General features: G+C 44.0%; 1 protein-coding gene and 1 long non-coding RNA gene across 10 annotated transcripts in view; one reads left to right on the forward strand and one right to left on the reverse strand.

Moving 5' to 3' along the window:
• The window catches only part of LOC144376289 (uncharacterized), a 109,830-nt gene that overhangs the window by 35,237 nt on the left and 51,003 nt on the right, over positions 1–23,590 (forward strand). Inside the window, exon 3 of one of the 2 annotated variants that reach the window (XR_013436583.1) lies at positions 8,956–9,269. The exons of the other annotated variant lie outside the window; for it this stretch is intronic. This is a non-coding gene — a long non-coding RNA (uncharacterized LOC144376289). Of the gene's footprint in view, positions 1–8,955; positions 9,270–23,590 lie in introns of those variants that run through there. 2 annotated transcript variants of the gene reach the window in all.
• Lekr1 (leucine, glutamate and lysine rich 1) overlaps positions 9,339–23,590 on the reverse strand; it is a 161,368-nt gene continuing 147,116 nt past the window's right edge. For all 8 annotated transcript variants that reach the window (XM_040269953.2, XM_078043516.1, XM_040269951.2 and 5 more), the window contains one exon: positions 9,339–12,643. In XM_040269953.2, the coding sequence (XP_040125887.2) occupies positions 12,245–12,643 (399 nt within the window). In that variant the 3' untranslated portion in view covers positions 9,339–12,244. The remainder of the gene's footprint in view (positions 12,644–23,590) is intronic.

A 23,590-nucleotide genomic window follows, 5' to 3' on the forward strand; every position in this document is an offset into this window, starting at 1 on the left:
GCAATGAGGCTTTTATGACTTGTTTCTGTCCCAAATTTACCCACCCCCTTTTATCCTATCCCTTCCAGGATGGGGGCATTTGGTGTCCTCCTGTTCCCAGGTTCCAGAGGTTTCAGGTACCAGAGGTAGGAATTCTCCTCATTCAAGTGGGTGAAAGTGGGGCCACTGGCCTTTGTCTACTTGGACAAGGGGTGTTTCCTTCCAGCCACCAGGGAAAGACATCCTGCAGGAGGCCCAGCCTCCTAGAGCCCGTCATCCTTTCCAGCACACTGCAGGCCATGCTGGCCATTTCTTCTCTCGGCCTCCCTCTTCTGCGTTGCTCTCATGGCGTGGAGAGGGGACTTTAGCCCGGCTGGAGGCTGCCCTCAGCCAATTCTCCTTCCAGCCCTCTTGCTTCCCAGGTTGCTTTTAATCACTCAGAGCCCAGTGTCCCCAGTGAAAAAGGAGGAGGGGCTGGGAGAAGCCGAGACTGGCTGTTTGAGGCAGGATCATTTGTTTTAGTTGTTTACGCAGGCTAACTGCCGGCGCAGCGCCTCCTGCGTTGTATCTTTTATTTAGAATTTCACGTGTGTTGCAGCAAGCCCCGCAGTCCCTGGATCTCCTCGTTTCCACAAGATTATACTGGGGTGGGTTGGGGTGGGACAGGAGTTCAATGGGTGAACGAGATGGGCTCAGGGTTCACAGTGGTGCTCGCTTGGTGCACCTCTTCAGCCAGGTAACATAGTATGGAAAATGACTTCTGTGATGATTTCTGTGCCTGACTGGTGTTTCCTCCTCACCCTTTAAGGACACCAGTCCTATTGGATTAGGGTCCTACCCTTTGACCTTATTTAATTTCACCACTTGGAAAGCTTTCTCTCTAAATACAGTCATGTTAGCAGTTAGGGCTCCCACATATGAATTTTGGAGGGACACATTTCAGTCCTTAGCATCAAGGGATGTTGTGGGTCTGTAGCTGCTTAGCTTCACAGTGGTAGATGCCAGTGGAAAGACACCATAAATGCAGATCCAGATTCCATCTATAAAGATTGATGCTGCTCTTGCTCTCAGAGCCCTGTCAGTAATGACTGCCCCAGTGAAAAAGTCTGTGACAACCTGGCCCTCTCTGCAGCCAAGACGGGAGCTGGGCTTGGTTTTGCTTGACTTCTGGTGCAAAGGAAGGAAACATTGAGCAAACCCCAGAATCATGGTCAACCCACTGGACAGTACTGACTGCCAGGTGGAGCACCCCACTCTCACAGGCAGAGTGAAGAGCTTCAGAAAGGGGTGTGGGAAGGGCCTGCTACAAGCAGTTGGCGTGATTCACGGACAGGCAGAAAACTGGGAGCTGGGCTCATGGACTGCTCTTCAAAATTTCCCTTCTTCAATTAACTCCTAGCACTGTCCTTTTTTGTCAGTTGTTTTTTTATTGTTTTATATCATATTCTAAAAACATGAGGGGCGGTGGTGGGGAAATTATCTTCTATTAACTTGGGACTATTTCACGCCCTCATCTGTGAGCGACAGTTCTGAGTAAGACGTGGTGCCAATATTCAAGGTCACACATTTGCCCTTTGCCACTCAAATTACAGTGCACGTGTCATGTGACTTTGGCCCATGTTTTCAGCTGGTCTTTGTCACACTCTGTCTCTCCCCACCCTCTTACCTGCTTACTTCCACCATGTTTCCTGTTCTGACTCCGGTATCGCTGAGGGGCACTTGACATCAGTCAGCTTTCCTTGCACAGAATGTAGTGTGTTCACCTGGTTACCACCCTGCCCATATGGACTGTCCAGCATTAAAGCTTCTTTGTGAAAATTATTTCTGAAATACATTTCCTCCACCAGTTGCAACTGGTGAGAATTTCGCTCCAAAGTGTGAGAAGGCCTTATCTGTGCGTAGCACTGTAAAGCCCTCAAGATGTTTATCTCCCTGAACTGTCTACAGGTAGGAGAGATTCAGTTTGCTCAGGGTTTATGTTTTTGACACAAAGACAAATATCCTCTCCTGTGCTATCCTTCACAAATCAGTGATTCATTTAAAACAAAACAAAACAAAAAAACCTCTCAGGTTGCTGGATATTCCAGATAGAATGAGCCCGTCTTGCTTTCTTCATTAATTTTATTATGTTCTTTCTCTCCTGCTTCACTTATGAAAGGAGGTCTAATTATTATCTTTATGAGTCAGATTCATAGCTCAGCACCTGCTAGAAAATTAAAAAATATTTTCCCCACATCACATTCCAGCGTGAGGCCTAACGGTTTGCCTGCCATGGCTGTTGCTCACTCATTTGCCAAAATGACTCCAGCGTAGGCTTAAAAAGCCGCAGCGATAATGGAAAGCAATGACTAGAGACATTTCCAAATGTCACTACATAAAGATAGTAACTCGAACTTGATAAACTCAGGGTTTTGTTTCTTTAGACTGCTCACAGATGAATGCAGGAGATCGCGCCTCTCCTGGCATGGCAGGGACTGCAGCAGGTGTGGCGCTTGGCAGTCATCCTCTTCAACAGCACGGCAGGCGGAACCAGGGCCCAGGTGCGATTCAGTAGGCGCTACAGGGAGAGTCGACGTTGGCTTAAAATAAGTGCAAGAGAAACTCAAGTCATGACAGAGCAACTGCCCACTTGAGGGCAGAGTGTGTGATAAAAACCTGCGCCTTCAATGTCTGGCCTAGCTGTTGTAAAAACAGAGAAAAGTCACAACCACTTCCTGCAGACAAAAGTGTGTTGGAGCCTCAGCCTGCTCCATCCATGGCCAGTTCTGCAGCGATTTCTAAGGATGTTTCTGCATAGGACCTCCTGGGAGTTACCTTGAGAGAGAAGCACACGCAGCCAGTCACAGGCTGGGACAAGCAGCCCAAGCTCTGTTCACACCCGCCCACCTGCAGCACCACCTCCTGCCTTGGCAGCCACTAAAGGGACAAGAGAACAGGGAGGCAGTCCCATCCCAGCCTAGGTCCTATGGTTACAGGCAATGAAATCCTACTTAAGGTTTGTAGGAGGAGATCTCATTTAGCATTTGGAACCATCCTGGCCCTCCCTTGGCTTTTTGAATGAACTTATAATTACTTGTATCTGAAAAATCAAAAAAGGAGAATTTCAATTAAAGTGCTCCCAAATGTTTGTATAATAAGCTAGAGGGGAAATACAAATCCTCTCTGGGAAAATGCAAGCTCAGTGTGGGTTTCCTAAAAAGAAAGGTCAAAGGAACACACAAGTTCCCATTACAACATTCCCCTGGCCCTGAAGACACAAGGAGACAAAGCACCATGAGTGAGGATCAGCAGAAACTGGCAGCGAAATCAGACCTATAAAGATCATCAGATACAGAATATAAAATAAAGTAAGTTTAATATGTGTAAGGAGAATTTGTGAGCAAAGAAAAAGAGAATTTTAAAAATCAATGGCTGGGTATGGTAGTGCATGCCTATAATCCCAGAAGCTCTGGAGACTTAGGAAGGAGAATCACTAGTTCAAAGCCAGCCTCAGCAAAAACGAGACACTAAGCAACTTAGTGAGTCCTGTCTCTAAATAGAATACAAAATAGGGTTGGGGATGTGGCTCCATGGTCGAGTGACCCTCAGTTCAATCCCCAATACCCTCCAATCAAGCAGACTGAATAAAAATTTAATGAAACTTACAGAAAAGGGAAAAATGACTTCAGAAAGAAAGGTTATAAGGTCAGATGCAGGAAGCTTTGAGAAGAAGATGAGCAAAGAATTGAGTTGAAAAAATAAATGGAATGTTGGGTAAATCTAAATAAACAATGACTACACATAATGGTAATATGTTATTTTTAATTTACAGGGTCAAAAAGATAGAATTCAAATACTTGTCAAAAAAACCATGAAGTGGAAGGGAGTGAAAAATCGTCATTAAGATATTCAAAGGTTCACATGTTATTTGAGTGGATCACCAAGAAATTGTGAAGGGAGACTATGAAATATGGAAGGGAGACTATCAGAAAAGGAGCAGGGTGAGGGAGTAAAGGGGGTGGAAATGGACAAAACATGGCACGGGTGTGTACGGATATGAAGCCCATTATTCTGTATAATTAATATGCACTAACTTAAAAAAATACATTTGGTGGGTTGAGGGGGATATATATGCTTGGAATAGCAGCAAATATTTTTTTCAAAGAAAGAAATTAGCTTTTAAAGAAGCTTGTTCAGATGTCCAGAGGGTAACCTAACCATACTGTAATCATCATTCCCAAAGGAGCAGGAGATGGACAAGGGCACAAGCAAAAGAATAAACAGGGAAAGATGGCGAGATGGGGAAACCGAGACCCAGAGAGCCCCCAAGGTAGAGATAAATCAAAGGAAGAGCAGCAGATGAGCTTCAGATCTGCACTCTGACAGAACAGTGGGAGAGTGTGATCTGCTGAGGTTGGGGCGTTGGATCACCATGCTGATAATCACCAGTAGGCTGTGTAAATGGCCTTTGAGAACAGAAGGCTCCATTCCACGAGGACCTTTCCAGCCCTGAAGACCTGCATTTCAAAAGGACACTTGTAGATGACTTTCCAGAGCACTCTTAAGGTTGCTAAATTTAACTTGAATTTACTCTTGTAAACCTGGGCCTTTGATTTCACTGCCAAGTTTTTCTTCTGAACAGCTGTATTGCTATTGACTCTTTCTCCCTTTTGCTTATATTCAGGAAGCCCTGGTTTGTTTTGTTTTGAAAGTCTTGGTTTTCTATCTTTTGTCAGTTTTCATTAATCAGTTTTGTGTGGGGATGCGGGATGGCCCAGGGCTCCTGTGTGCTAAGATGTGCTCTATCACAGAGCTGCACCCCTTGCCTGTGCCCTTCTCACTTTTAAGGTTAGACTTAAGGCATTTCCTGGAAATATATCAGCACAGGACCTAAAGACTGACTACAGAAAAGGAATAGGAGGCCTGCAGTATTCCACCTCCACCAGATGCGAAGTAACTTCCTAAAAGTCCCAGAAGATCTCAAGGTCCTTCAGATCTCTTTTTCTATGTGCTACTTTCTTTTGTTCTGTACTGCAGTTTCTATAGTTCCTAAGTTGGGTTTGTTGTTCTTTTTCTTGAATGTTCTTGTCCAGAGAGAGGGTACAGAGATGTCATCCAGTTTGCTCTGGGGCAAGAGTCACTTCTTTTTCAGAGACATAGCTGGAGGGTATGGTGATACCCCATCGATCCTGCCTATTCCCAATAAGGCTTTGCCACTTATTCACTGTGCCTCTTGAGTGAGCGTCTCAGCCTTTTCAGCCCAGGCTCTCCCATCTGCAGAGGAAGCTAATGAGATGTGACCTCACAGGGCTCGGTAAGTCCTGGGCCTCCTGCAGGGCACTCATCACCTGTGGGCACCAGCGGTTAGGGCACTACTGTCCCAGGATCAGCTGTGTTCCTGGGACTCCACTCCCCACACTGCAGGTCTGGTGTGCCCTGGAGCTCCACTCCCAGGACATGCCCCCCTCACCTCTGCCTCCCTTGCTTCGCACTCACTTCCTCCCCAGCCATTTGAAGGAGCTGCCGACTCAGACTGTTCCCAACAGAGTGGCCTTGAGGTCTTGAGGGGGCAGCACCACTGGGCACAGCAGAGGAACCCATATCTTGCTACCTTGTGGTCCTGTGCTGGGAGAGGTGGAGCCTCTTCTTTTTTAATCACAAGGTCTTAATGGGACAGGGAATGGGCTGCCACCCCAAGACCTGTTGGCCAGATGCTAAGCCATCATAGCCTTGGAACACAAAGTGAGGGGCCAGCCCAGGTAAGGGGGGCTCAAGTCTCTTCTCTTCATGCCTTTTTGGTAGTGAAGAAAAATCCCTGCAGTGAAACCCTGCTCTCAGCGTGGGTCGGCTTAGGGAGTACCATGGTCTCCATTTACACACACTTAGGTAGGTAGGACAGCTGAGGCTAAATTATCTCCCCAGGAGTGCCACGACTAAAGCTAGAGATGGTGAAGAAAACTGCTGAGACAATATCCTCACCATGTTTCCAGGCAAACTCAAAACATGTATGAGAAGATGTGCATGCTAAACCCCACAGTATTAAACAAGGTTATATTATATCTTTTTTTGGGGTACTGGGGATTGAACTCAGGAGCACTCATCACTGAGCCACATCCCCAGCCACATTCCCACACCCTCATGATCCTCCTGCCTCAGTCCCCTGAGCCACTGGGATTACAGGCACGTGCCACTGGGCCCGGCTTATATTATACCTTTAATGACTGAGTTTTAATAGTGTATAAACATACTATTCTCCCCATTAAAAGTTTAGCAGCTTTCATACTAATGAGGTCAGAAGCAGCATAAATAATAAAACAAGCAATTCATAAAGATTTTGTAGTTGGCCGGTTGAGGTGGCTCATGCCTATCATCCCAGCAGCTCGGGAGGCTGAAGCAGGAGGATCTTGAGTTCAAAGCCAGCCTCAGCAATATAGGAAGGCTCTAAGCAACTCAGTGAGACCCTGTCTCTAATAAAATACAAAATAGGGCTGGGGATGTGGCTCAGTGGTTGAGTGCCCCTGATTTCAATCCCTAGTTCCAATAAATAAAATAAAATAGAATAAAATAAAGATTTTATGGTTGAAATGCAATCAGGTTCCTGTACTCAGCCAAAATGGATGCCCTCAGACCCAGCTGACACCCATCTTGTGCCTGTCTGAGTTCCCAGGAGGGATGGGCATGGCTGTACCATGAGTAGAGTGTGCCTATGAAGCTGCCATTAGAAACATCTAAAACATCAGTAACAGTAGCAGCAATACTCTCTGCCCACATGCTACCAAGAGGCACCAAGTCCAGTTTAAAGCAGCAAGTTGTAGGTGTTTCCATGGACATTTCCAAGGCTCTCAATATATGAGCAGAACAAGCTCTGACAGCTGTGGGGCTGTATCTGAACCATTAGTCATAACATTAAAACATGGAAAACTTTTTTTTCCCAGCAAATAAGGCCAACTGTCCTACCAATGTACTATGTCCAGGGCTAAAATGGTAAAAACAAGCATAAGCTCTTTTCTCTCAAGTCAATGAGTTGTGTAAATTTGGTGATTTTTTTTCCCCAGTACTGGGAATTGAATGCAGTCTCGCTATATTGCGGAGGTTAGCCTGGAACTTTCGATCTTCCTCCCTTAGCCTCTGTGCAGCAACCATTATAGAAATATCAATAACTTGATGAATAATTTTTGACTCAGAATAACTATGTAAGCTACACAAAATTTACACCTCCTTGACCCCAACTCAGTCTTCATGGCTCTGCACTACTTTTACTGCTGCCTGGGGCTGGAAATTGGAAACTTTCATCTTAGTGATTCTTGATCTGCCTTAGACTCCATAAGGTGGATGGGCTTGGTCAGATGGGGTTTCCTCAGTTCAGATACCAGGTGGAGCATGGATGGATGTCAGAGGGTTTGGGATCTGTGGCTTTCCTCTTCTAGCCATAGTCTTGTCGAAGTATGCAGTGGAAGTGCAGCTTGGGGAAAGAATGACAAAGCTTCCTGAGAGAGGCTGACTCTTAGGGACGGCCCTGGGCCAATGCATTCAAGGCTCTTCTTGGTGTCTGCCTAGGCCTTGTGAGCTGCAGAGAATCTTTAAAACGGGCAAGGCAGTACTGCTTAGGGAAGTTCTTTTAAGGGTAACTAGAAGTTTTAAACTATTAACATTTAATTTTTATCTAGTATACTAGAGAAAAGTTCAATGAGACCTTTCTCCTTGTTGCATATTATTCAATGCAGCAGTTCAAATAATTTTATTAGAGGCTTTTTAAATGTTTGTTACAATTCAGTAAAATTTTCATCTTAAAATATTTACTATTTTTGTCTCCAAATAATACAAAGTAAATAAGATCCCTCTACAAACCAATTATTTTTTACTCTACCTTTATTTTTCACTAAATGCAAAGAAAAATAAATTGATTCATCTCATCAAGAATGCATTATTATTAGAATTGAACTTTTATGCTTACTAATCATTTACCAAAATTCATAACATATATATTTTATTTCAAATAGTAGAATAGCAATAACTACTGTAATAATAATTCAATCCACAAGAACTTTACCACATAATGCATGTTTTTTTACAATTATAAAAGGCCTTAAAGTAAGAATTTTATTTTGTAAGTACCAATATTTGTAACAGACTTATTATTTTTACAGTATAGTTTGCAGCTATTTAAATTTATAATTAAATATATTAACTATCATTCTAAAAACAGTTTTTAAAAGACAGTTTTTGGTACATCAGCAAAAACACTGCCTCATGACTCTGAAGAGAACCGTGGGGTGAGTCCTTAGCTAATCAGTACTGTTAAGTAAGGTGGGAATTCCTTTTTCTCTAGCTCACCAAAAGGACATCTCTCCCTTTTCATACTGAGCATTGTGCACCAGTAGGAAAAATAAAAGATTCCAGTTCTGAGATCCTTTGAGATTTCAGCTTAAACCTCAAATATACTACTTTAAAAGTCTGGTAAAAGAGGATGGGAGCTCACTTTCCCTGGGCTTTAAGAAATCCTGCTTTAAATCAGTGAAAAGAAGTAGTCACTTGAATCTTGGCAGTGACCTTAATTCCCTAGAAAAACAAGATTCTGGGTAGAAAATTACAACTGTAGAACTCATTGACTTACGAAGACTGGAGACAGAGGGCATCTCTTTAGATTTATGTGTCAGAACACGTTGAGCCCGCTTGAGAGAAAGAGTGGTTTATCTGGCCATGGTGCAAACCCAAAGCCAGGTGTTCATATCATCCAGCAAACAAATGCCTTTCCAGTGTTAAGTCCTTTCACACAAACGTCTTATGAAAGTATCTATTTAAAGATACTTTCATATTTAAAATGCTTTAATTTCTAATTATATATTAATTATTGACTTTGAATGAACTCTAAGAATAACTAATAGTAATAAATAATCATACAAGCTATATATAGTACTAAGAATGTTAATAAAGGGTATTCACTAAATTTTTAATGGTGAATGGAATGAAGCTCTTTCATTATTTTCTTGATTCAAGGTATGTAAAGAAGGTGGCATCATGAGATGAACTGGATGATGCTTACGAGCAGATTAGCAGAAGGCCTTGTTTACACGCAGATTTGAAGTGGAGAATTGGAACTGAATTCCCAAACAGCTACTGTTTGTTCTGCCTTTAAAATAAATTGCTCTAGATGTAATTCTGCAAGTTGTAGTATTACATTCAAGTGTTTTAGAACTACTTTCAGGAGAATAATGGTACTATGCTATTTTCTTCATAATTCTAATGTTATCTAAGCACTCTGTTTCACAAGTCTTAAAACACAGATAACCAAACATATGCTGTTGTTGATACCGGTGATGAGAATCAGAGTGGAGTCCCATCTCTCTGATGTGAAGATTGAACACCCGAGAAACACCGAGGCAAGTGTAGAAAGCAAGTTTTATTTAAAGGATACAATAGAGATAGACTTCTCCAAAGAGCTGAGTGTCTGAGGAAGTGGGGGTGTCCTGCCCCTTTTATACCTTTTAGATTTCTTTTGTTCTCATGTCTTTCCTCCCCCATCCTGACTATGTGACTAGTGACCATAGGGTGGGCCAAAAGGTAGAATGATCCAAGGGCAGGAACAAAACCACCCAGGGGTATCTGGTATTGGCAGGAAGGAAGTGGACCAGAGAACATTAATTAATAACCCCTTGCAGGGAGGAACAATTCCCTGGAGGCAGGCTACCTTGGCAACAGGTGGAAGAGGGTTAAGGCCTCTGGAGGTATTAGCATTTTACTCCCTTTCCTTTTGAACCTGCCCGGGTCTTCCCCATGACCCTACCATTCATTGCCTACACTGACTGTCCTTTTGTCCCCCTCTTGGCCTCAACATAACATTGAAGTTTAAGATTATTCAGTGAGTTGCCAGTGATAGAAACAAAAGCATTTATACTGGTTTAAACAACTAACATCAAATCTCTAGCTCTGTTCAGGGCCAGAGTCTTGGGTGCTGATGGAAGATATTCTAGGTTCTTCTGAATGGAAACGGACTTCCTTTTGCCACCAGATTTCTGGGAGATTTACCGATTCACAATGACAGCGTAGAAAGGCAGAATGTGAGTGCCCACGTGTTAGATGTCAAGCAAGGTAAAAGTAAATGAAAATACTGTTTTGTTGAGCCATGGAATCACTTCGCTGATACAGAAGTGGAACATAACAACCTTATTGCAGATCATGATTCTGTTCTCAGAGTACTCGGTTACAGAATCACTCACTGTAAAGCAAGAGACTGACAACAAACTGAGGAACCATGCTTTGCATTGCTAGTCTGCACCTCGCTGTAGAAAAGCTACGCATAAATCTACTAATCCAGATATGGCCACCACTGAGGGAAGAAACCCATTGTAGCCCCATAGTTCCTGAAAAGGGTGCTGTAGCTGCGAGACTGAAGCCGCAAGACCCCTGGTCACAAAGCCACCACCCCAGGCACTCCTCAATGCTGTCACCAGCTTCTGCCTCTGCCTTATGTCACTAGCACTTGTGATTGAAATAAGCAAATGACAGGTCAGAGACAAGGAGGTATGGAGCATGGTCCTGGCATTTCACAAGGTGGTATCAGAGATGGACCAACATCTCTTAAGAAATACAAAATTTATTTTAAAGTTCCTTAGGAAAAAAAAAATCTAACTAGCAAATCAAACCCAAACTCGTTACTGTGGTTATTCTTCCTTATTAAATTTCCTTCTGATGCAAATTTAAGTTTAAAAAAGTAAGCACCCTTAAAGAAAAACACTATACATGCACAGGTGCTACTAATAACTCACAGTGAAAGCTTGGAAAGCTCTTGTGAGGTGGAAAGACTGAGCTCAGTGACAGGAGGTTCTGTCACCAAGTGGCTGCACTGCCTTAAGCATCCACCCCTTATGTTAAAGAGATGGTGAGGGTGACCTGTTGGTCCATCCAGGGCCCCCATCCTGTGAGCCGTGCTCACTTGTCAAATGCCATTACCAAGAACAACAATCTCAAGTTAGTATCAAACTCTAACACGAATGCTGTCCTTGAACAAGTGGGGATATATTAGTGGATCTCATGTGGATTTTTTTTGGGGGGGGGGAGTTTAAAATACTCTATTGGTAGGTCAGACTAATTCTTTGAAAGACTGAAGATAAACATGATTTTGCTTGGTGACTCTACCCTTTATACACATGGGATAGATCCCAAATACCTTTGTATTCTCTCATCAATGGAGTAGCCAACTAGGAGACATTTTATACTATATTTCATATTGCTATTATTCTAATATGTGAGGAGGTGGTTTGGATGTTCATGGAGGACTGTAGTCAGAGGAAAATAAGTTAATTTTTTTAAAAAAAGAAAATATGGGAAAAAAGATAGATGAATATTAGTCGAAGGTAAAGAATTATGTTTTAAGACCAGGAGGAGCCTGAAGCCTTAAAATAACTTAAAATAGCTCATCTGGTTTCTGGTTTTCCTTTTTCACTCTGAAAACAGAAAGTGTGTTACCAGTTCCCATTTTCATGGGTAATAGAATTTGAATCCCAAGTGCGCTCTGTTTCCTTTACTAAGCCACCTCCACAACGTTCTCCACGGCTGGAGGATAAGCATTTGATCAAAACCTGACTCTGCATGCCAACAGCATTACATGCAGAAAATTTCTACCCAGGATTATTTTCATGGCCCAGGCTTCGTAAAGTAAAGAAAACTCCCTGTCCTGGAGTTGAGATGCCATCGCTGGCCCTGGACGGTCCCACCACTTAGGGAAGACCCTCCTGGAATTTTTCCATCATTACTTCTGACCCAGCTGGAACAGAACCCACTAACCAGTGGGCTGCAGGGTAAAGGACAGGTTCTGCAGATGAACTAAATATTTTGGAAATCATCTAATTAAGGACTAAAATACTGTCTTTCTCTATTCTGAGTACTTCTATATATTTTTAACCTATTTAGCTCAACAAACACACACTAATAAAACCAATGTCATCTATTTTTGGGGAAAATGTCTACTTGTAATAGTGTTAAAAAAAAAAAGGAAGAAAGAAAAGATGCTACGGGTGACAATGTGTTCCCTGTGACCTCCGAAGTAGAGCACATTTAAACATAAATACACGGGCTTCTCTGTTGGCCTTCTGCAGTATCAACAATTTCTTTATCGGTTGTGATTTCAAAGATCTCTTGGGAAATGTGACTTCACAGCGTTCTGTCCTCCGACAGCCTACTGTTATCTGTTCCTGTAGACATGCTTGATCTTGGCCTCCATGGGTGCACAGCCTGGGCCCCTGGAGGGGTGCCTGTGCCCTGTGCAGAGCTCCTGTTTTGGGACCAGTCACTGCCGATTCAGCCTCCTCCAAAGAGTGGCAGCCAGCCTCTGTGAGGACGCTCGGGCCCTGGGCAGCTGCTGCTGGGTGAGCGCAGGCACACTGGAGCTGATGGCCCTGCTGGGCTTACCTGCGGGTGGGGAGATGGAGCGTCTGGACGCTCCGGGCGCACTGGGGGTTCTGAGTCCTCGTCCAGCACGCAGTACTGCACGGCTGCTGTCCCTTTGGTCGCCAGAGGCTGGGGCAGGGAGGTTTGGGCTGCCTCTGCTGAGGGAGCACAGTGGCCGTGGCAGGCTTCCGCTGAGCTTCCTCAGCGCCAGGAGCTGTTCCCGGGCTTGGCTCAGGGCCTGCGTCAGCTCAGAGCGCTCTTCACACTCTCTGCGTACAGTTTCCTGAAGAAAGGTATTCTGAAAAGAGAAGGGAGAGCAGCCTTGGCTTCAGACCATGCGCAGACTTGTGATGCTCACAGTCAGAGGTCTGTGCTCACATCGGGCGCAGCCACAAAATGCCCTAGGAGAGCACCTGGTCCAACCCTTGCCATCTGCAGAAGAGCAACCAAGAGTCAGGGACCAAGAGTCTGAGTGGCCCTTGGATGGCAGTGGTGGGTCTGGGGACAGAGCCTAGGCCTTCTAACACCCACGTAGTGGATTTTCAACTTCTGTCTTTGATTTCAGACAGTATGTTCTGCAGTGTGATGTCTAAGAGTTAAATCCATACGATCATTAGAGACATTCAGTGAAGGTATGCTGCAGCACTTAAGATTGGATTTTAAGTCAAAAGAATAAAATCTATCAGCTATAGTATTTAAACAATAAAATCAGTTATTTATATTTTACTTTCTTAGTGAATTTTAAATTTAGATCATTTGCCATTCTATAAGATAGTATCCCCAAATAAAGAACACTATCTTCTGTTTTTAACTCCAGTCAGCAATCATTTATCAAGTTACTAGAAGTTGTAATGGGTACAGTCTATATCAGTCAGTTTCATGTTACTGTAACAAAACACTCGAGATAATTAACTTATAAAGAGAAAAGGGTTATTTTGGCTCATGGTTCTGATGGTTTCAATCCAAGATCAGCCTGTTGCTTTGGATCTCTAGCAAGGGTGGTACATCACTGTAGCAGTACATAGAGGAGTAAACAGCTGAAGTCATTAGCCAGGAAATAGAAAGGGAGGACCAGTTGAGTCCCACACACCTTCTGAGAGCATTGTCCAATGACCTAAAGACCTTCCACAATGTCCTGTCTCCCAAAGGTCCTACCTTCCTCCTGGGGAACCAAGCCTTTAATACATAGGCCCTAGGAGATATCACCACCCAAACTATAGTACGGTCCTTGCCCTCAAGAAGTTTGCTGCCCGATAAATTTTTTTGTCCCTTTTTATGTCCCTAAGAGAGTTGGGACACAAGGGTATAAGTTTGGAGCTTAAATAAGGAGACTTTTTAATAGAAAGTTAGAGCTGCCTGGATGACATCTGGAAAGTTGATTTCACTTGGCAAGCCACATTCAAGCTTGAAATGTGTAGCTGCACTAGACAACAGCAAGTCTCCTTCAAATCCTGAGATTCTACATGTCGAGTTGAGTAGTTACTCATCTTTCACCTCTGGAGATCATCAAAATTCCTTCAAAGCCCTGGTAAAGATAGGTCTTGTGTCTCCCCAGTATCCCGACATTCACATCTGCAGGATGTTAAAACAGAGGTGGGAAAATAAGCAATTCAAAGTAATCCTAATAAATGCACAATTAAAATGACTGCACTATAGAATTTATCGACACAGATGAATTTCCAGGAGGTGAGCTTGTTTGTGAATGCAGTCCAGGCATTTACAAGTCAGACTCTTGGTGAAAAAGATCCTCCCTAGGGGTTGGCTAACTCCCCTGCTGTCAGGGGGACTCACGCAAGAGCAGCAGGGAGAGCAGCAGCTTCCTGGATCAGAGTTTCTGTGATTATGGACAGAAGTCTACTCAACTCCAAATTTGGTAATCAGAATAGAAGAACATGGAGCAATTCCAGATGAGCACAGCAGTTTTCTATAAAATTAGTGGCATGTCTCTGCACTTGCATATAGAATTTACAAATAAATGTGATTCATGTCTTCATGTACTTTTTCAAAATCATGGGCTTAAAAAAAATCATGGGCTAATCATTTGTTTCCTGTTATTGCTCTTTTGTATTTTTGGAAGAACCAGAGACCACTGCATGTGGCTTTACTGCCTGGCTTTCACTCACTGTACCTGAAATACTGCTGAAAGGCAGGAAGGGGTGGACAAGATGAATACGCTGCTATCAGCTGTCATTTTATTTACTGCTCCCAACACTTACATTTGCCAAAGAAAGGCAATTGCAACCCCCTGAGAGCACCCTAGATATGAAGTGGTGGAGCCCTGCCTGGCCCCAGAGCGCTGCTTCACACTGCCTGCAGGGGCCCAAATTAGTTGTCTGATTCATTGTATCAAGCAGGCAGGGTCCACTTTGTTCCCTTGAAGGAATAAATGTAAGACATTTCTTTTTCTTTTGTCCAAGTGTTTGAAACTATGTTGATCTAATTTTTTTTTAAAGTTAAGAGAAACACTCCAGGTGCCTCATGCTTATCTTCTACTGGAACAAGCTGGCAAACCGTGTCCAAGTGTTTACACCGTTGGTAGGACTGAAAATTAGTACAGCTTCTATAGAAACCAGTGTGGAAGTTCCCTGAAAGACTAGAATTGGAACTACCATATGGCCAGCTATGCCGCTCCTTGGTATCCATCCTGAATGACTAAAGTCAGCATTCTGCAGGGATACCTACATTCCTAGGTTTACAGCAGCACAAATCACAACAGCCAAACTGGTCAATGGATGAATAGATAAGGAAAATGTGGTATATATACACCAAGGAGTTTTATTCAGCCACAATGAAAAATGAAATTATGTTATTTGCAGGAAAATGGATGGAACTTGAGAACACTATGTTAAGCAAAATAAGCCAAACTCAGAAACTCAAGGGTCATATGTTTTCTCTGAAATAGAAAAAGGAAAGAAAGGTGAGGCAGGAATCTCAGGTAAAATGGAGGGAGATCGAAGAGTGGAGGAAAAGGACAGGGGAGGGAGGAGGGACAGAGGGATGTTGGGGAGGGATATTGGCCCAATTATATTGTTACATAGCGTGCATGTATGAATATGTAACAGCAAATGCCACCGTTATGTGCAACTATAATGCACTGACAAAAAGAAAATGGAAAAAATGTGTTGAAGTGATCAGAGTTATGGCTTTTAGTGAGTTAGGATAAAGAAAACCACAAGAAAGAATATATTTTATTAGAATAAATAAAAGAATACTATGGGTAGCAGCAAACGATGAGGTCAGAGAATCGTTGACATGAATGACAGGTGCAATTACATAAGAGAACCGAGGTGGGGGAAGTGATGACAAGAGCTTTACTTCAAGAAGAGTGAAATTCAGCCAATTTGCTAAAATTAAAGTCTGAAAGGGGAAGGGAACAGTGCCCTAGAAAACATCCGGCTGTGAGGCCCATAAAGCTGTCCTAGGCAAGTGACAAGGAGAAAACGGAGAGGTGGAGTGGATGGGCATGTCCCCAGGGGCTGGCACCGTGGGCTGCATGCAGGCCCAGCCAGACCACCCTGTAGCTCCTGCCAGCCCCGGGGGGCCGTCCAGAGGTGCACAGGGTGTGGCTGGGGCAGGGGAGCGTTACCCAGCTCCATGTGGAGCCTCTGCCCTGGAACTCATCCTTCTTTGAGGCTACTATTCTTGAGAATGAAGGATTAATTCTCTTTCCTCTAGTATTTTCCAAACCAGGAAGACCTTGGAACTGAAAACACCATGAAATCTTACGTGGATCTCAAAATACCTTCATATCCCATGCTGCTGCCAACACCTCCTCTAAAATTGAGATCACAACTCAGTAGTGTCCAAGAGGCAGTTCAGAGGTTATAATTTGTTCAATCACAGGGCAAATAAAATGGAAATAGAGCACTTGCAAGTTTAGGAGATTGCTGTTTCAGGAGTGGAGTGACAGGGTGGGACAACAGGACATGTGGATATGGCCAGAGTCAGTGACACATCAGTGGAAAATTCCATCATCCAGGAAAAGAATCATCACCGTGGTTAGATTTTTTTTTTTTCTGCAATTTAGGCAGGAGGAAGGCTGGTGCAGCATTTTAATTCGTGTTTTCACCAACAAGTCGGAAACCATGTTCGATAGAATATGTTCCATAAAACTGAAAGCTGGCTGGATGCAGTAGCGCACGCTTGTAATCCCAGCAGCTCAGGAGGCCGAGGCAGGAGGAATATGAGATGAGTTCAAAGCCAGCCTCAGAACTCAGCAAGACCCTGTCTCTAAATAAAATATAAAAAAGGCTGAGGGTTAAGTGTCCTGGGTTCAATCTCAGTACCAAAAACAAAACAAAAGAACCTTGAGAACTGCAGGCCCCGTGAGAACCACAGGGTGGCCGCCACACTCTGTGTGTTCTCAAGAAAGCTATCTGGTCATGTTTTACCACAGCAAGGCCAAAGCATATGGCTGGAGTGCAGCTGAATCCCGAAGCGGAAGTGAGAGGGGGGCTTAGGCCAGGTGCAGGCCAGTGGTCTCCAGGCAGAGTGGGCAGCAGGTGCCAATGCTGGGTGAGAGGCACACATTGCGGTGAAGCATGGCTCAGTGTGACTTGGGCAAGCGCACAGCAAGGCCAGGCCAGGCCAGAGGTAGGGAGGCCAGGACCTGAAGGGACTCGGCAAACTGTTAACCCTAGAGCTGTGACTTTGTCCCGAGGGTCACGTGCAGTCAGGGAGAGGCTGACATCAAGCAGGGATGGATGCGTGGAAGGAAGACCCCTTCCAGTTCTGTGGGAAACGGCCTGAGAGGTGCAGGGTAGGAGGCAGGGAACGGAGGAGCTGCAGGTTCTCGAGCAGAGGTTCCTTCCTAAGAGATCCTGGATTAGGGTGGTCTAGGGGAGAGCGAAATTCCTGGGTCCTTAGACTCTGCTGATCGGTGGCCAGCATAATTGACAGATACCGTGGTAACATTTCCAGATAAAGGCTATGATGAGCTTAAAATATGGCTTAATTGCACTCCCACTGAGTAGGTAAATGTCAAGATGAAAATATAAATTAGCTCACCATCTGTTTTAAATTTCTAATATTAAAAAATGGCCAATCTCCCCCACTCTTGGCAGTGAAAGAGTAGTTTATTTTTATGTTTGTTTTCATTTTTATCCTTAGAGACAGCTGGGTTTCTTTCTATTCCAAACACAGTGGAAGAGGCACGAGAAGGCTTAGTGGGGTAACTCGATCATCCTGAAGGTGAGACTCCTGTTTGTGGTGTTCTAGAATCAGCTGTGCTGGGCATGATCTAGGGGGAGCGGGCCAGGAAAGCAAGTCCTGGGAGAAGAATAAGCACAGGCGCTGGCAACGTTCACGCTTTACCCAGCGAAGTTCAGGTCTGTCATGGAACCATCAGGGCATGCAGTGTCCACCCACTCTAACTAGACAGGCCTCAGGGCAGTGGGTGGCTGGCCCAGTGGGCAGGGGCTGAGGTGAAGGAAAATGTGTGGAAAGGTGTGGAAACCAGAAAGACAAGTGGGAGTTGGCAAAGCTGTGCCCTGATCCCATTCAGAGGCTTCTGTTGAACCACTGTGGTCAGCCCAAGAAGGAGAAAGGCTGCGGAAGTGGCCTTCTGGTGAGGCAGGAATAAGAATCTGAAGAAACTCCCAGGAAAGAAGCAAGATGGATGTCAAGCAGGTGGTTGTTGGAATTATATTTCCATGCTGCAAACAACAAAACCAACCATAGCCAACACACACACTTCAACACTGTAGAAACTGGGGACAAGGATCCCTCAGCTGATGCATCTCAGCAGAACTTCAGGACTGGGAGGAAAAGCCCATGAAGATAAGAGTATTCAGGATTTCCTTTTCTAAGTCAACAGTACAACTTTAATCAGGATTTAATTAGTATTGTTGGGCACAGTTCTACACACCTGTAATCCCAGGGATATGGGAGGTTAAGGAAGGAGGATCACAAGTTCCTGCCCAACCTCAACAAATTAGTGAAGCTCTCAGCAACTTAGTGGGACCCTATTTAAAAAATAAAAATAAAAAAGGAAGGGGATGTAGCTCAGTGGTAAAGTGCCTCTGGTTCAATCTCCTGTGTGTGTGTGTGTGTAAATAGATTGATTTAATTAGTATTTATTAAGCAAGACAAACACAACTCATCCACATTTCTTCTCATCTGTCAGTGTCCAGACATATCCCTCTTCACTGGTGGTGACTCTGTCTGGGCCCCTTGTGCCTGTGCCCCAAGGCTAAGGCTCCCAGGTTCCCAGCTCACTATCCTCCCTTCTGCCTGCCAAGCTGATCCTGTTCCTGCTCCTACGCGGCCAGAGGCTAGAGAATGTCCTTATTCTCTCACACTTTGAGGGAGCACTGGTGACTGGCTATTTTTATTATGTCCAGAAGTTGAGAACATTTGATTGGTGATTTACTAACTGGTATAGTCTCTGTCTCATAGACAGAACCACCAGAGAAACATGCACCATTTTCTCCATTCTGGTTAAACATGCAAGTACAATAAATTCATGCCCTAAAAACCAAGGAGGCCTCTCTTGAAAATTAAGCCTTTTGTGTTTGCAAATGCCACAAATTCTTAAGTGTTAATCTTTTATGGTTTATAGAAATCTATCCTTGCCAGGTTTATTCATAAACTTTTCTAAACAAAAGAGGTTTCTTAAAAAAAAACAGATTTTCCATTTATAAAATAAGTAAAAATACCAAAAAGTTTAAAATCATCCACAATTCCAACATTTTTTAAAAGGTCTATAAGAAGTGAAAGTCCTACCCATTCCGCCCTATCCCCCAGAGGGAACTGCTATGACAGTGTGCAGACAGAGCCTTCCTGTCTTCTCTCTCTGTGTCTGTAACACCATAGAGATAACTTACACTCCACTTATTTGTTTTGTAAACAAAAAGTCAGATCCAGAATGCCAAGAGTTGGTCAGGCAAACAGCGTAAAGAACAAATAAAAACCGCAGCTGCAATGAGCACAAATGCAGGGCTACACTCCTTGAGCCACAATTCTGACATCCAGAAACTCTGCAAAGAAAAATTTTGTAACTCATTATTCTCATTGGTACAATCTGAGTGGATGAACAGGAAGCTAGCTAGTTCTTCTTGATGACATTAAGTGTGAACCCTCAGATGTCTCACTGTGGAAATGCTGATATCACTACAGGGAAGGGCTGCTCCAGATCTCTGGGGGCATCTGCACTCTGCTAACTTTTTGAGACTCAGAATCATTTAAATTCCTTACCTGTCTGAACCTTAGACTTTCAGATAAGAGTGTGGACTGGCACAAGCTGGGTGCTCCCTTCTTTAGATACTTTCTTTCCCAGGAGGTCCTTAGTGTCTTTCCCTGGTTGTCCGCCTGCCTCTGTCGCCATTGCTGACTCTCCTCTTAATAGCCTTTAAAAGGTGGAACGCCTGTTCCCAACCCTCTCTCCATTACCTCATTCCCTGGGTGATCTCACTCATTCCCAAGCATCAGCTACTGACTCCGTATCTTCTGTGGATGTGGAGCCTCTGGGACGCCTCCATGGCTGATGCAGCAAGCATGCGAATGCCAGCATGTCCCCATGCTGGATGACATCATGAGACAGCTATCTCTTGGCTGCTCGGCTGTGAACGGGATCTGAAGATGAGGGTTTGGCCTCTCATTCCAATCCTAGCCTCACACAACCTCCTCTCCATCCTCACATCGTATTTCCACTATAGCCGCTGCTGTCCATGTTGGTTCATGTGGTCCTGGTGTCTGATATCATGCACACCTGAGCCAGAGGGGGTGCGTCTGCCTGCACCCCCTTTCCAGCACTCTCCTCCCAGGGCTACTGTCTCATTGTTTATCTACACGTTTTCTAGGTGTTGAGTACTATTATTATTATTATTTTTTTTACCAAACTCACATAGATACAAACATCCTCCCCAAATATTCAAGTATTCCATACCAGCTTTGCTCTGCTCTTGGAGATATTTCTAAGACTCTCCCCTCCCCTCGCCCTCCCCCTCCCCACTCCTGCTCTGCATAGCTGGGTTGTGCTAGAAATCCACTGTGCAGCTGTACCCTCCTCCTAGGATCCCTTCTACCTCCCAGCTTGACCCTGATTTCCTGATCCCTACATTTCTCCTTTCTTAGTGACTACTTCACTGTAGTGTCACATTTCCTCTAGCAGCTTACTGAAAAGGCTGCAAGGGAAGATCATTCATGAAGACCCCACTGTCTGGAAATACCCTTCTTTGACACTTAGGCTTGCTTGATAGTTTGGCAGGATAAGGAATTCTAGGCTGCAAGTTCTTTCCTTCAGAATTTGGAAGGCATTTTCTTTTATTTTCTACTGTGGTTGTTAAGGATTCTTATGCCATTTTGACCCTTGATCCCTTTAAAGTGACCTGTTCCCCATCTCTGAAGATTCTAAGTACTTGTGTTTCTTAACATAGCTCAGGGTACTGACATTTCATAACAAATGTCCTTGGGAGGCTGTGGTATGCACTCTCTGTTCTTGGCTATGTTCTTGAACTTAACTCCTGGGTAGTTTACTTCTTTCCACTTCCTCTGTGCTCTCTTTCTGAATTCCTACAAGTGGGCGATTAGATGTTCTGGCTCAGTTTCCTAATTTTATTTTCTTCTATTTCTGCTTTTTTTTCCTGCTACTTTCTGGGAGACTTTTTAAAAAATCTTCATTATCTAGCCCAAATATTGATTTTCTTTCTTTTTCTTTTTTTTACTTTGGCTTTTATATTTTAATAATCATTCTTGTTCTTTTTTTCATAGCTTCTTGTTCATGTTTAATGATACAACAGTATCCCTTTTCTGAGGACATTTGCTATGGTTTGTATGTGGTTTGAGTGTGTCCCCCAAGGCTTCATGCATTGAAATTCAATCCCCATTGTAATATATAAAGGGGTAAAATTTAATTCAACTCTGGTGTTTAGAGGCAGGGCCTTTGGGAGTAATAATGTTTGATATGGAAAATGACAAACTCCAAAATAGTGTGGCTCAGGTAGAGGGAATGAGGAAAAAGGCAGCACACTGACAACACTGATCCTGTCCCAAGATATTTTTTCCCAGTGACAAGACAAGCCCTGGGGAGGGCATATCCACTAAAGCCTAGACTGGCAGTCTCTGGGAAGAAGCCCAAGGTTGATTCTTCCCAAAATAAGTCCTTTCCCAGTGACAGTGCAATGAGACCCTGGAGGGAAAGAGATAAATATTGAACATTGAACCTAGATCCTCCATCTGGTCCACTGACTGCTGACCCCAGATCTTCCATTAGACATGCTCTGTCAATAATTAAGTTACCTCTCAGTATAACCTATATAAGCACAAACTGCCCTTTGACCAGTGGCTCATTTTCCACAAGGAAAGTGGGTCCATCAGAGGTGTGACTCCATTCCTGAATAAAAGCTGTGCTGATCCATGAAGTTTGTGTGTGGCCCATCCTTTAGTTCTAACATTTGGTTCCCTGTCTGGAAAATGAAAGAAAGGTAATATTTTGTCCTTCCCTGTAAACCCATTCCCTCTCCACAGTCAGTTAATGAATGATGAGACCTGGAAAGTGACTGTGGAGCATCCGACACTTCTGCTCCTATGAGCTATAGCTGAGTCCCCTTCTGATGGTGCCCCTTTACCTTGTAGAACATAGGCCCTTCAAGCCCTCTGCAGTCTACCTTAGCTGAGCAACTGCCAGCTTTTTGTGTGGAAGAAATTTGGTGCAAAGGACAGAGGAGGACTTAAGGCAACTGGCTAGGGCCACTCCCTGGTGTTGCACAGAGCCTCTTATCTCAAATCTGGCCCCGACTGCCTTTAGGGGTACCAAATATCAACCTCCTGCTAGATTCTTACGGCTTGATGCCATGTGGACAATGCAAGATCCATATCAAGTCCTTTACTGGCATTGAAGGTGTCCTGTTTCCACTTCCTTCCCCCCCAATCTTCCCTTCCCTTATACACCCAGAAAACCTCATGGATCAGAGACTTCTTTGCCATTTTGTTCCTGTAGCCAACACCGGTTTCTAATTCTCCAGAGTGGTAAGACCTTGTCTGGTCTCCAGCAGATAGGTACCCTGCCAGAGACCCCACCTTTTGGCCTGCTGAGACCCTGGGGGTCCCCCCACCATTGAAACTGGGGTGAAGACATTCCTCCATTTTCTGGTAGGACCGTCCAGCTTGGTGTCAGAAAGAATCCAGGAGATGCTTTGGTTTCAATCTGACACCCTGGTCATGCCTCCCCAACTTGGGAATCAGTCAGCCATTTCCAGGGAACTCCCCTTTGGGTTATCTCATTAGTAATTTCAAACAATTTACCTACTCTTTACTCTCAAATTGACCTCAAAATCAAATGCTTTATTAAGCTCAGCACTCAAATTTGACCATAATATAAATTAGATAATCTGCACCAATGGCCCAAGTATGGGACCTTGGATCAAAAAATTCTCCAAAATTCAAAAATAACCTATTATATTGGGGCTGAGGTTGTGGCTCAGTGGTTGAGTGAGGTCCTGGGTTCGATCCTCAGCACTACATATCAGCAAATAAATAAATAAAGATCTATCAATAACTAATAAAAAATTTTTTAAAAAATTACCTATTATATATAGATTGGCAAAATTTATGGAATGGCAAAGTTGTTTGAGGCTCCCTACCTCCAAGCTTTCTTTTTTTCTTCACTCAATTACCAAATACACCACCTAGACCTTCATATTCCTGCTGATACTCTCTTTCTACCTGTCAATTTATCAGCAGGTCTGCACTGATGCCCATAAGAAGCTTAAGCAGTTAGAGAAGGGTGCCAGAGCTTCCCAGCAGCAACGTCTAGATACTGCCTTCCAGACCTTTAACAACAGGGAAGACGAGGCCAAACAAGAGAAAGAAAAGAATCTTAAAACTAAACATCAGCTCCTAGCCTCAGCCATCCACAGTCCTAGAAAGGCCACTGCTGCTCCTGGCCCCACCAGACCCTCTAATATATCTCCTGGGCCCTATTTCCAATGTGGGTGAACTGGACATTGGGCAAAAGTCTGCCCAAACCCAAGGCCCCCCCACCAAGCCCTGACCTAACTGTAGGCAATGGGGACACTGGAAGGTGGACTGTCCCCAGAGAAAAACACCTCTCCCCTCAGTGGAGCTAGCTTCCTAAGTCTCATACACTGAGTTGTTGGAACAAGAAGACCCAAATTCCACTGCCTGTCACCTCAGAAAATACATTAGGGGAGCCCCAAGTTATAGGGATGGTGAACGGCTAAGCAGCAGGCAAATATTCCCCTTCTGAAGAGATTTTAAGAGCATAACTAGCTGGTAAGTGTCCTCC

This window comes from Ictidomys tridecemlineatus, chromosome 3 (assembly GCF_052094955.1).
Source record: "Ictidomys tridecemlineatus isolate mIctTri1 chromosome 3, mIctTri1.hap1, whole genome shotgun sequence".
Lineage (NCBI taxonomy): Eukaryota > Metazoa > Chordata > Mammalia > Rodentia > Sciuridae > Ictidomys > Ictidomys tridecemlineatus.